General features: G+C 40.4%; 1 protein-coding gene across 7 annotated transcripts in view; it reads right to left on the bottom strand.

The window, feature by feature from the left end:
* TJP1 (tight junction protein 1) overlaps positions 1 to 13,607 on the bottom strand; it is a 198,811-nt gene that overhangs the window by 12,294 nt on the left and 172,910 nt on the right. For 5 of the 7 annotated variants that reach the window (XM_056346041.1, XM_056346037.1, XM_056346036.1 and 2 more), the window contains 14 exons: positions 13,399 to 13,504; positions 12,418 to 12,568; positions 11,771 to 11,879; positions 10,936 to 11,155; positions 10,326 to 10,510; positions 10,080 to 10,175; positions 9,637 to 9,719; positions 8,536 to 8,746; positions 7,906 to 8,006; positions 6,392 to 6,745; positions 5,727 to 5,978; positions 4,047 to 4,946; positions 3,617 to 3,711; positions 2,899 to 3,123 (listed from right to left, as the gene is read on the bottom strand). In XM_056346041.1, coding sequence (XP_056202016.1) covers positions 2,899 to 3,123; positions 3,617 to 3,711; positions 4,047 to 4,946; positions 5,727 to 5,978; positions 6,392 to 6,745; positions 7,906 to 8,006; positions 8,536 to 8,746; positions 9,637 to 9,719; positions 10,080 to 10,175; positions 10,326 to 10,510; positions 10,936 to 11,155; positions 11,771 to 11,879; positions 12,418 to 12,568; positions 13,399 to 13,504 — 3,088 coding nt within the window. The remainder of the gene's footprint in view (positions 1 to 2,898; positions 3,124 to 3,616; positions 3,712 to 4,046; positions 4,947 to 5,726; positions 5,979 to 6,391; positions 6,746 to 7,905; positions 8,007 to 8,535; positions 8,747 to 9,636; positions 9,720 to 10,079; positions 10,176 to 10,325; positions 10,511 to 10,935; positions 11,156 to 11,770; positions 11,880 to 12,417; positions 12,569 to 13,398; positions 13,505 to 13,607) is intronic. The other 2 variants (XM_056346040.1, XM_056346038.1) reach the window with 1 other exon arrangement.

The raw sequence follows: 13,607 nt of genomic DNA on the forward strand, positions 1-13,607 counted from the left end.
TTAGAAGAGTTTATTCACAGAATAGCAATTGCTATATAAATTCACTAGAAAAAAGATGAATAATGACCAAGTAACAGGGTACAAACTGCAAGCTAGCAAAAGGAGAGTCCTAAACACGAATGCTTTCTCAAGACAGCGATTGTTTTGTGTTTCCATGCAAGGACACTCTAGTATGCTTCTAGAGGCAGTACTGCCCAGCTGAGTAGTGTTCTTGTTTATCTCTTTCCACTTACTTCCATTAACATTTTAGTCATTGTCTATTTGCACTGGACCACCCTGAGTAAATTCTCTTTCCCATGTCTGTCCCTTCCTGTTAAGGGTTACATTCTTTCATGGAGATCAACACATTTTTGTCCCCCGACACATTAAACTATCAGCTTTCCAAACAGTATTATCTTACTCCTTTGTGGCAGTACGATGTCACCTTCCCATGGGTACAAGCCCAGAAGTTATACACCAACTCACAATCGAAACAAAACCAGAACTGAGCAGCCAAGGAATGGAAGTGTCATGACAGGCAGAAATGGTAGGTAGCACTATGGAACAACCTCCCTCAACTAATAGCTGTTCTGCAGCAAGAATTCAATAGTTGTAATTCTCATGGTTTTCACCATGCGTGACAACACTGCAGAGGATAACAAGCGCACAACAAAAGCTTACAAAGCTCTCCATCTGAAGAATTTTACAATCTTCACAATTACTTGATAAAAGCTCACAACGTTTCTACCAAAGCATTACTGCATTTACAACAGCAACACAGTCCATGCCTACAGATCAAAACTGACTATGAGTAACATTGTTTTTTTATTTTTATGTGTGGGAACATAATTCTGAAAGCTACTGCAATGCATTAGATGAGGCCAGTCAAGACTTCTTCAGGTCTCTTCCGATGGTGCCCAGAGAACAGGACAGATAGGCTCCCATCTTTCCATCAGAAGACCCAGGGCAAGTGAAAAGAAAGGATAAAAACCATCCTTTACTGTGAATTGGACCTGGTTACAAATTACTACATGCTTTCCTTCCTTAGCATATATATATATAAAGAAAAAAAAAAGTAAAAAAAGAAATAGTTTCCACGTGAAGACTTCTTGATCAGAAAAAAAAAAGTTAGCCCTTTAAAACCTATCTAACTTTTGGAAAGATTCCAATATTCTCAGTTCACAGAGAAAGACATTGGAGATGACAGGCAGTATTATACAAGTAAGAGCAGGGCTCCTGAGTCCTAGCTCAAATCCTTTAAGACAAGCACTGGAACACAGTGTAACAAGTGACATGAAAGGCAGCTTGCATACACACTTAACACTTTAAAACTTCAGCAAGCTAGTTTATTATTTCACTCTAAAGATCTCTCTCACATCCAGGTTGCCAGATTTCCAGCTTGCCCTGAATGGCCCACATTTCATGCAGGAATGCAACCAAAGCCTTCCAAAACGCCCAATTTTCAGCCTGCACACAGCAAGCCAAGATAGCTTTTCAAAGTAACAGCTACAAACACATTGTTAAGAGTTCAAATCAAAACAAATTTTGGAAATTTATGTAACTGTGGAGTGTGTTCACAAAGTCTGCCTAAGTAGCCTCCCAAGACAGCCAGTTCTCTACCTGAGCTAAAACTGTGTATGAGCTTTCACACAATTTCAGTATCAAAATGTTCCAGATGAAGGAAGCTAAACAATTCAGGAAACAGATGTTTCCATCAACAGATTAAATTCTGACCTCAGCAATATTCCCTAAAGGCTCCGTTTCCTAATGTCAAACATGGCTAACGTGTACAAGCCCGTCTGCAGAATAAATGCATGCAGAACTGGAAAAAACCTAAACTTTTGCTTTGAAAGATGTTTAAGCACTCAGTATTAGTTTTGACTAAGGAAATAACTTTGTTATGGTCTGTCTATAATAATAAGTGGAACATAATCAGTGATCTGGACAAGGGGATCGAGTGTACCCCCAGTAGGTTTACAGATGACACCAAGCTGGGGGCAGCACTGACCTGCTGGGGGGCTGGGGGCTCTGCAGGGGGGTCTGGGCAGGCCGGGCCTATGGGCCGAGGCCAGTTGTGTGAGGTTCCACCAGTGCCGGGCCCTGCCCGTGGGGCACAGCGACCCCAGGCAGCTGCAGGCTGGGGCAGGGGGCTGGGAAACTGGAAAGGTCCTGGGGGGCTGACAGCTGAACATGAGCCCCCAGTGTGCCCAGGGGGCCAAGGCAGCCACCGGCATCCTGGCTCGTATCCCAAACAGTGTGGCCAGCAGGGCCGGGGCAGGGATCGTCCCCCTGAACTCGGCACTGGTGAGGCTGCACCTCAAACATCGTGTCCGGTTTTGGGCCCCTCGCTCCAAAGGGACACTGAGGGGCTGGAGCGTGTCCAGACCCAGGCAGGGGGCTGGGGCAGGGGCCTGGGGCGGAGGGGGCTCAGGGGGGACCTTATGGCTCTCTACAACTCCCTGACAGGCGGCTGTAGGCAGGTGGGGGTTAGTCTCCCAGATGACAAGCGGCAGGACAAAAGCAAACTGTCGCAAGTGAGAAATGCAGATGCGGCGCTCAGGGACACAGGTTTAGTGCTGGACTTGGCAGTGCAACATTAACAGTTGGACTCAAACGCCTTTTCCAACCTAAATGATTCTGATTGTCTGTTAGTAAGTGGTAAGCAAAAGTAATAGTATGTTGAAGGTCCTTGAACCTCCAAATATCGTTCATTCCATTTACCACAATAAAAAGTTAGGCAGTTATTTGTTTTCAAACTAAATCTACATCGAGACAGAGCCACTGACTTCATGAATACAAACTAATCTCAATTAGATACCATGAACCCCTTGAATTCCATTGACAGAGGCAGAATTTCTGTTGTAGCCCTCTATGCCTCCCTCCTTTTTTAGATTAAAAAAAGAAATCCCCCAAACTTACTTAGAATAACTAGTGAAATTCAGCTGACTCTGCGAATGTATTGGCTTAGTAGGCTCAGAATGATGGCTGGCAGGAACCTGTGCAGATGGCTTATTTTCAAAACTCCTGCGATCAAAATATGAGAGCTGCTTTCGGTAATACTCTTCATCTTCCTCAGGATCATAATGATTTGAACGCACAATATCTTCAGGAGGCTTCACTTGAGGTCTCTGTGGTTCTGGGGCCCTAATAAAAAACAACAACACGCTTTTTCTTCAACTGTGTCAACTATGCAAGTGCCTGAATTAAAAATCTGTTTTATAACCTAGCTGGTGATAAAGCAACTGAAAAGTAATTCTTTTAATTGCACACCTTGCCTTTTTAACCTACACTGCATGGAAAGTAGACAGCTGTGACACAGCATAAAGAAAGAAAATCCGTATTTCCATTTCACCTTACCTTTTCCCTTCCGTTTTACTTGCCAATTATCTCAAACAGGAAAAAAAAATTGGAGATACTGGCTGAGTTTCTTCCTCAAAAATGATGCTAACAACATATTGTGTCCTTCCCCACTTCCCAGCAATCATGTCCGTGCGAACTTGACTTTATGCCCTATCTTACTATTGACACACTCCAGCTCTCCACTCGGCAGTTTCCAATTTGAACCACTAAGATATGTCTTCTGAATATTCTGATCTCATATTGAAAACCAGTTTTAATTAATCAGTTGTGCACCTACCTGTAAGTTGTTTTGTCGTGTTCGTATTGGCTTTGAGAAGTTGGTTTTGGACCACTCACAGTTGCGAGTGTAGGCTTAGGTGCTAGTTCTGGAGGCTGTCAAGAAAAACACAGCATATTCTCTGAGATTCTAACATTTCTAAAGATACGCTACTTTCTGAGTAGGAAAATGAAGACTGCCCTCCCCTTCCCCCCGAAGGAAAACTGGCATCAAATACTACTGAAAGATGAACTGGAGGAGCTTTCAGCATGGCAAGTTCCCCTTCAGTGTTTTCATAGAAATTTTCAGTTTCTGCTTTAAAGACACACTGCGTTTAGGTTGCTAAGATGCTATTCCACAAGCAGTAAAGCTTTCTTTCCAAGTCAGTATTTTACTTCTTGCAATGTAGCTCTTAGCAAAAAGTAGGTATTAGAAGACTGAAATTAATTACCTTGACAGCTGATGTGTCACTCGGGTCCTTCATTTTTTCCAAAGATGGCGATCTTCTTCTTTCGAATATCTTAACCCTACTTCGCACAGACTGGGGTTTCATGGCTGGATCTTCTTCTTCCTCTGCTAGAGATGGCGGTGTAGGCAGTGGTTTACTGTTAGAAGGCAAAACTTCTGGTTTGGTTTGTGATGAAGGGGGAGGAGGAAGGGAAACACCTGAAGTGCTATGAGAAGGCTCATACTGTCCAGCTTTCGCATTATATGCTTGAGGACCACCTTGTTCATAGCCCCTTATATGCGGGTCAAAGTACTGCTTCGGTTCAGGAGATCGCGATATGGCTGACTGGTATGGCTGAGCTTCTTGTTTGTATCTACCATGTGTGTCATACCCAACACTATGCTGATCTTCGTATCGCACTTGTGGTAAGCTGAAGTTTTTGGGTGCATGCTCATAGCGAGGTCTGCCTTCATAGCTCATTGGAGGGGGTTCCTCAAAACGAGGTTGTGCTGGGTAATAGCTGCGTTCTGTGCTCTCTTCTATGTTTTGTCTGGAATCAAGATCCCTAGGAGGCTGGTTTTCATAAGCTGTTCTTGCTTGGTTGTAGGGCTGTTTTTCGTCGTAATATGCCCAGTGCTCCTCATAGGGAGGCACGCGGTCATCATAATGTAGGCGAGGGTCATAACCACGAGAAAATTGATCTACATAGTTTGTAGAGTCATATCTGTATGTTGACTGTTCATAGTCCCTACTTGGTTGTTTTTCTGCATACTGAGCCTGGGATTCATAGATCAGATTTGGGTCTCTTTCCTGTCTCTGTACTGGGTGATTAATTGCTGGCTGTTTTAAGATGTAGCTTTGTCTGGACGCTTCTTCATTAATATATGGATCCTTTCGGTATACCTGTTAAATAGAGGCATATTTCTCAGTTAAAATGAAGAGTAACTCCAGCTGCATTTAAAATATAGTATTTTAAATAAGTCTTAAGTTTTAAAGATTGGCTTTATTTTTGTTTAAAAGCAGAACAGTTTGATGCAGTTGTTTGCAATCACAGGAAGCTGAACTTGGTGACTCAAGAGATCCCCTCCAGCCCTATTTTTAAGCAGAAACATCTAAGTAGATTAAAAGGGAAAGGCAAGGGTAATAGTCCTTTATCTTTGGGGGCTGGGGGGGAGGCACACACACTTTTTTGCAGGGTGTGGGCAGAGTGGAAGTAAACTGATTTACATACTTAAGTTAGTTCTAGCATCGCTGAGGAAGTATATAGTCACCCAACAAACTGGATTAATCTTCATGATGAAGGATTTGGCAAAATTTAAAGCATACAAAGATTATCTACTGTCATTTTAGCAAAGTAACAGATTTTTCTCAAGGCCTCGTTAATAAACAGTAGAACACTGACAAGCTAAAAAATTGTCACACAAAGTAAAATCAAAACACAGAACACAGCCTTTTTAAAAAAAATTCATCTTTTGAGAAGTGGAAATTATATAGCTTGAAGCCATGCACACAAAACATTAGATGATGCTTAGCAATTCAGATGCACTGGGGTTTTTTTGCAACCTGCATGATCTCTTAGAGGCAAAAAATTAGAAGGAATTCTCCTAGCAAGGGCAAAACAAAAAGACCATGTGCTAGCTTGATGTATAGCAGGAAATCAGCGCAACAATGTGGCACAGGTACCTTTGCTGGATCTATATGCGGCGATAAGGATGATGGCTCTTGATCTCTTAGGACTATATGAGCTCCCTCAGTACTTGATGTTCTTAAGGGGCCCGCCTGTGGTTGGTAAGAGTTGTAAGGAGCAGCGGTAGGCTCCTCCAGTCTGACATTAGTTAGGTTTACATTAGCATTTACTGCAGAGGTTGATGAGGTTGCAGGGTTTGATTCAGGCGACGGGGAAAGGTAAGGGACTGCAGGTGAAGCTTCTGCTTTCTGTGAAGTGTTTAAAATATTTTAAATATACCGCTATTGAATCACTGTATGACTTCTTGCTTTATATTAAAATAAGTTCAATGTGCTTTGATCCACGCAGCTAGGCGTAGAATGAAACGTACTGAAAATATCATGCACTAGCACTTCCAAAAATTCATTAAGTTCAAGATTAAGAAAGCAAAACATTTAAAGTAGAACGGTACTTCAATCCCCCTCCTGCCAGAATGAGTCAGTAAAACAGGTAGGTCAAGCTGATTCTCCAATTCGTTATAACGTGTTATTGTTGCTGTTGACAGATTCTTATATGCACCTACAATACTGGTAAGCAGATTACAAACACCGATTTGTTGTTCAAGAGAATGTATAACCTGCAGTAAACACACAACACTCAGCGTATAAAATTACTTTCTTACCGGCTGAGAAGCAGTTGTTTTAAATCCTGAAGAATCTATTCTGAGATTAGGCTGTGGCTGAGCTTGAGATGCATAAGTAGGGTAAGTTTGAGTTTCATGATGCATTCCAGAAGAATCCTCTCTAACAGGTTCAGAAGAACGTGTAATAGCAGATTCAGGAGGAGTCCCAACCTCATCATTCAGAGTTTCATCCAGTTCTTGATCAGTGTAAGCACCCCCTTCTGTATCTGTGTCTTCATAATCCGATGTGTGTCTGCTGTCTGTGCTATACATAGAATATTCGCTACCAGGAGCTGAGAGGTAAGAAAGGCGGTCATCATGCAAATCAAGGTCATCGCTCGTAGCACCATCTGCCTGTATCAAACAAAATTACAGTACACTCTTATTGAAATACCTTTTAGACAATGCTCTTTTTCTTGCAATGTAAAGCTAGGAAATTTTTTTGCAAGTAATTAAAGAACTGAACAAATGGAATGCACCTATCTTGTTCTGAACCACAACAAAGTCTGGGAGTTAAAAAAGTTAAGCTGTATTCCAAATCCAGCAGCACAGCAACAGTATCGCAATTCAACAGTTCCAAACATCACAAGGGGGAAGAAATTGGGTTTCAACCGCTGAAGAAGTTAAGCTTACAACTAAAAGCCTTTTCTGCAGTCTAGCACTTTGAATCATTTTACTACGGGGTCCGATGACCATCAGCGTAAGGGAGGGGATAATGCATAGTGTCCACAGAAATCGAAGTGAGTGGAAAGACACAAGGCTGCACTTTCCAGTGACATTATGATACTGGAATCATTAACTTGAAGGTAGACATAAGGAGATGAAAGGAGCCTACTAGAAAGGATCTAATTAAGATTTATCTAATTAAGAAACACTTAGTAATAGCCAATTCATCATTTGCTTACTTGTAGTTGGCACTTTGCTTGATAGCAGTTCTTCAAAAGGATGGACCTGATGTGCATAGTGTAACATGCAGCTTGAGAAGGCAAGTGGAGTTTTAGCGGGGAACACAGAATACTAACTTGCGATTTTGTATCTGTGTTCTCACAACGAACATGAATATGCCACTTGCTTTTATATTAACAAAAAAATAATTCACCATCAGGCAATGCAAGCCCCTAGTACCAATGCAGCACAACACCCAGTTCTTTCCCGAGAAAGCATCCAGTCCCCACCAAGTCTCCAAAAGCAGCATCAGATCCTCCAGTTCACAGTGGCAACGGGCAAATGCTCTCACATACTACACTGCTACATGCACAAGGACAACCGTACAGCAATCATTCACAGAGTAACTGCACTAACAGAGCGACAGATCAGTTCTGAGCAGTTCACACAGCCATGAGGCATTATTGCTTTAGATCTTCAAATGACAGTTAAAATGAGAAAGAAAAAAAGGAAAACAAACTTCATTCCACAAGTATCTCCCCATATCTGTAATACTAGTGAAGAAAGAAAGAACAAAAAACCTCTTGTAAATACAGTTGTAATTTCTCCCCAAACATACTATTTCTTACCTTTCCTTCTGAAACCCACACTAGTTGGTTCTGTTGTTGCTGAATTGCTTCCTTTAGAGCTCCATACCATCCTTCATTCATTGAGTTCAAGTTAATGGTAGCTAGAAGTACAGCAGGTTAGGTTGACTTACGATTTTTGCAGAACTCTGAGAAGGATTTGTACCACCAGTAATAAAAGCAATATAAACTGGTAGGTTAAAAAGATGAGATTTAAGTATTAATGTAAATACTAGTATTCAAAACCACCTTAAGGCCTGATGTCATTTGGGACATTTTATCCTGTACGAAATACTGAGTTAACAGTAGCTTGGAATAAAGTGAGGCTTCAGACTAAAAAACCAAAAATACATCATCTTCCCGTTTATCCCAGTGTTTGATTTTAGCTGCTGATCCTGCAAAGCCACCAGATCCATTAGAAATGTCCTGTTGATGTTTCAGATCACTTAATGTGACTATTGCAGTCATGTGCAAACGACGCACACATCAATGAACTACTAGTTATTGAACAGAGCAGCCCGAGGCAGACAACTACTGCTTGACTTGGTCCATTTGCAGAAAAGTCTGGAGGAAGATATTATTCTCACCTCACCTCCCTCTCAGAAAATTAATCCAGTATCTCCAATTACTTACTTGTAAAGAGATGGTGATTATTTTTGCGTAGCTTATGAGCTCTTTCATACAGCTTTCTGGCACTTTTTCGTGATTCTGGGCACAACCTCATTCTCATTGTCTTTACACCTTGCTTAGAATCAGGATTTAGGAACACGACAATAGGATACCACTGGGCATAATTCAGACGGTCCACTGCATTAGGAGTGACATCTAATAAAGCATGTTTGTCCTGTTGTGATAAAAAGGACAGAGGTGATAAAGTGAATCATTTATATACTAGATTTATTTATTTTTTAAACAAATTCCACTAATTTATTTTACGTTATCTTTACAGAGTTCATTGTTTCAAAGTATTGATTTAAATGCTTTTTGTATTTGAATAATAGAAAACAAACCAGTTCCAATACCAGGCTACATAAGCATATACATTTTGAACTGTAGGACTGACTGCCTAACCATGAGTTTTTTAACATTTAACTCACTCTGAATACAAGACTTAGCCAGCTTTCATCCAGAGCGAGACTTCTCAAGCACACACCATGCAGTATCCCCACTGTGCTTCTAGAATAGCTCCCCACCCCCCTACCTGGGCATGTGAAAGGCTTACAGTTTGTTTTTAGTTAAGGAAATAAAAAGATGAGTAGTAGAGCCTCATATCATGAGCTAACATCAGAAGTTTTAAAGATAGCAAGGCAGAGAGACTGAAGGACCCCTTCCCCTAGTCAAGTTACTAGTCTGTAAATTGGAGTGGCGGAAGACTAACAACTCCATAAATGTAACTCCATAAAGTAACAACTTCTAGATGTAATGTCACACCATGGCTTTAAGTAAAAGGGGAAACAGCTTAGAATAGCCTTAATGGAGAGAGGACAACACCATCTGGAACAAAGCCTAGAATGACTTCTAGGCTGCTGTTATTAATATGGAGAAGGAAAGGGGTACCATGTGTCTCGGGTTTGGTGTTGTTTTTTTTAATTAACAAATAGAAAGATGAGAAAGTCATTTTTAAAGCAAACACACTAGTTAGTTATCCTTCTACATTTAAGACACCTGACACTTTACTTGGTAATACCAGTTTTACTCTTCATGTTAAAAGCATGGTGACAATAACACACTTACTCTATCGATTATCTGTTTTATAGTGTGAAGACGAATAATGCCAGAACTACGTTGGTCAGTGCCAGCATCTCTTGGTTCGCTCTCTGGTAAAGAGGACACAGTAAAAACCTGTTGTAAGTTTCACTCCTGCTTCAAAATAATACATGAAAATCTACCCACAAACTTGGCCATAAAAATCACTACATCTTTACAAAAGCCCTCAGAAGTAAGATAATAAGGTACTGAATTAAAAAAGATATTTGAGAAGGCTATAGATAAAATATTACTTTTACCTTTGGAGAATTACCAACAACCAAACAGTGAAAGAGCTTGTATTTAGTCTGTTCCTTTAAACTGTCAACATCTTGTTAAACATGTTAACAGCTAGAGTAATAATGCAGAAATAACCTAGCAAAAAAGGCTGACTATTTCGTACCTGCAGAAAAACCCAATCTCACACTTACTTGCAATTTGAAAGATATCTGGTTCTTCTCTAGCAAGTTTCTCTCGCGCAACGTCAGCTATTGGACCAAAAATGGTTACAGGTCTGAGAAATCCAGCTAGAATTGAAAGAGCAAGAAAGAGGGGGGGGGGGAAGTCAAAATACAGCGATTGCTTAACAGAGATGCAAGATATTCTTAAATACATAGGCTAACACAAAGCAAACCACACAAACCTGTTAACCTGCAACAGTAAGAATAAAGCCATACCTTCCCGAAGAACAACTCTTTCATAGGCAGGAAACTTTGTCTGCACAGGTTGGGCAGACAGATCTTCTCTGCTTTTTCGGAGATTTCTTTTTGAGCTACGCAAACCTCGGAATCTCCAAAAATCCGCTCGATCTCCTCCTGCCGTCTTTGGAAGCGTGTACTGTACGCTAGCTAGTTGCTCAGCTCTAAGATGACAACAAATCCCAACCAGTTATCAAGGAAGTTCAGCTTCTGAAGTTAATGCTTGACTAGCAAGCTTATACATCCAAAAAACACTACACATGCTGAATCTAGCTTTTGCTGTTTCTCTATCAGGAAGTACAAGATTGAATTCTTGAGGCTGATAACACATTTCTGAGGCTTTCTACTACACCTTGTCTCCTGTATTGGAAAAAAGTTTTAGGGGTTTTTTTGTGGACTGTGCAAGTGTCAAAAGCAAGTCCACAGATCAGATATTTAACTTCCATTTGTTTTAGCGCTTTGTCACTTTTTCTGACTGTACCAGTTCTATAAACTAGCATCCTGCAGACAAGTCCAATAATTCATTATACAGTTAGAGAATTTAAAATTGTAGCTGTAAAACAGCAACTGAAGCATTTTAAGATCGTACCTGTTTTTGTTAGGTATGATACCTCTTTCAACTTCCTTGTGATTCTTGCCAATTCGAATTGCCAGCCAAGAACCTAGTTTGCCATTGTACAGAGTGTCTACCACCCGGAACACTTCACCTTTGTTGAAACTTAATCCATAAGGAGATTCCTTTTCATATTCAAAGTGAGTTCTGATATAGAAAGAATCCCCTACATCAGACTCAACAATGCGACGATAAACTAAGAAAAGAAAAAGAAACCCCAAAATAAAACGTTATGTACGTTCACGTGAAATCCTAATGCTCGCAAGAATTACTCAAAGCAGGGCCACACCTTAATTCTCCTTGTATTAAATACACAATATTAATTTGAGAAGCCTTCATTTCTTAGAGCTACTCTATTTTAAGCAGCGTAACTATTAATAGCAAACTGTACCAACATAAATTCGACTTTCATGGTCAAAAATTTGGTGCCAGTGCAAGCTTAATTCAGCTCCCCTGGAAGGAATGAATCTTGCTGGGATGAAGTTTGCACGTGCATGCACATCAGTGCAATTGCTCATTTTCAGCGGCGTAACTACAACAAACTCTCCTGCTCTCCTCAACATTTAATGCCAATAGCTCCAACAGACGCTAGGGGTTATTTCTGGCAGGTTTCTGTTTGCTTGGGGGCAGGTGAGGTGCGCTATTACAATATCAATCTCTAGTCCATTTGTAGTAGTAACCTATCCCAAAGCCAAAAGAACTTAGCCTTCGTAAGATGCCAATTTCCTGCAAGCCAGAAGTTAGTCATAATTTACTGCACTTTTTACATTGTTCCAGTCTACTACATTGCTCTCAATATACAAATATTTACCGTCTTTTTTCTTCTGTGCCAAAATGGTTACTTCTTCGCCTTTAGGAAGATCAAGCAAAAAAAGGACAGCTTCTTCTCTGATGATATTTGTGAAGTCTACGTTATTTACCTGGTATCAATGAAGTAATCAGTTTGATGTAGCATACAACATTATAACACAGATTTAACTATACAATGTGAAATCTAAATCAACTTATTGCAAACATTTTTTTAGTTGTTTCATACACACACATCAAGTGCATGTATCCCAAGATGCCTCTTGTACCTCTAAATAGTCCCACTTTATTTCTTGATAAAAGCATAGCTTCCAGAGTAACAGGTAGCTGTTCATTTTATATTCTTTAGATCAATATTATGGATCACCTATAAACATCAGTAACACACACAGTCCTCTGACAATTTAGTGACCCAACAGTCAAAAAAACATAACAACTTCATCAACTGAGTTAGTCTAAGAAATTGGATGTAAAACTTACTGACCATCCTAGCAACAGCACAGTAACAGGAGATCTTGCTGCTATTAAGTCGTCTAGTAAGTACATACAAAAAAACCCTGTATGAACTACAAAGGCAATATATGCAATCTGCAGAAAGAAAACCTACTTCGGTACAACAAAGCACTTGTATTGTCATTGGTTTTGACATACCCTGAGAATCTGGTCCCCTTCCTCTAATCCTTCTTTCGCTGCAGGGCTGTCTTCCAGAACGCCAGCTACAAATATGCCAACATCATTGCCACCTGCTAGTCGCAAGCCCACACTGTCTCCTTTTCTGAATTTTACCAGTTTCATGCTTGGCCTGGAGGTTTAGAAGATATTCCACTTACAGGGATAATAGCATGTGCTCAGTCTCAAATGTATCAGGTTATTTTATGCTAAGAACTAATCTGCCTATCATTTCAATTAGAGAATATTATGCTATGCATTCCATTAACTGCTTACCAACCACAGCATTAGAACACATAAGCAGCAATTCAAAAAACCCACCTGTATTTACTTGTTTAGGGAGTTTGTCTGTCTTATGCTCACACAGTGATTTAAGTGAGTCATTTTGACACTCCCCTCCAAAAACATCCTTCCTTTTAAAGAGCTGTGCTGACATACAGGTCTATTTTGGCTCTAAAGAGATTGAGATGAAAACAAACTAGAATCTATCCTCATGTACACTAATGCCCGTAAAGGAGATCCCAGTTGAAGTAGACTCTTTTCCACACTATGACTTTGCACATTTTTGCAGTGACCTTCATTCATTGCGCTCTGATTATTAGGAAAGGAAAGTAATATGCTACAGTATTCTCTCCTCTCTCTGGAGATAAGGACAGGACAGGAGGGGGTGGGGATGCCCAGGGAGAAAGAAACACTGCAAATTCTTCTCACCAGTTGATCATTGTAACTGCTCATTTCCGTAGTATATTAACAGACTCTTAAACGGTATATTACACAATGCAAGTGCCACCAAGGCTCAGGAATAAACCTAAAGTCATCATTCTAATATTTCTGTACAGAAGTGTCAGGACAGCATATTGGACTTCACAACAGACCACTTATACAGGTTGCTCATCACCCTGGATAAAAACTTGTTTTGCTCAAGGGCCAGGCAGATCCAGATAGAGTTCAGAGTTACGTTACCGAAGCATTCCATCTTCATGGGTTGAATTGGGTAAGGGACCATCAGATGGACTGACTGGTAAATCCACATCTGGCTGACCTCCTTGTGCATACACTGGCTTTGGTTCTATTAAAATATCAGAAGATTTCAAATGTCCATTTGGTCATGTAAAGATGAGAAAGTAAAGCTAACTTAAGAGCTTAATGACTTTTTCAGTAGCCTTCCTCTA

The sequence above is a fragment of the Falco biarmicus genome, chromosome 7, assembly GCF_023638135.1.
Source record: "Falco biarmicus isolate bFalBia1 chromosome 7, bFalBia1.pri, whole genome shotgun sequence".
In the NCBI taxonomy this organism is placed as follows: Eukaryota; Metazoa; Chordata; class Aves; order Falconiformes; family Falconidae; genus Falco; species Falco biarmicus.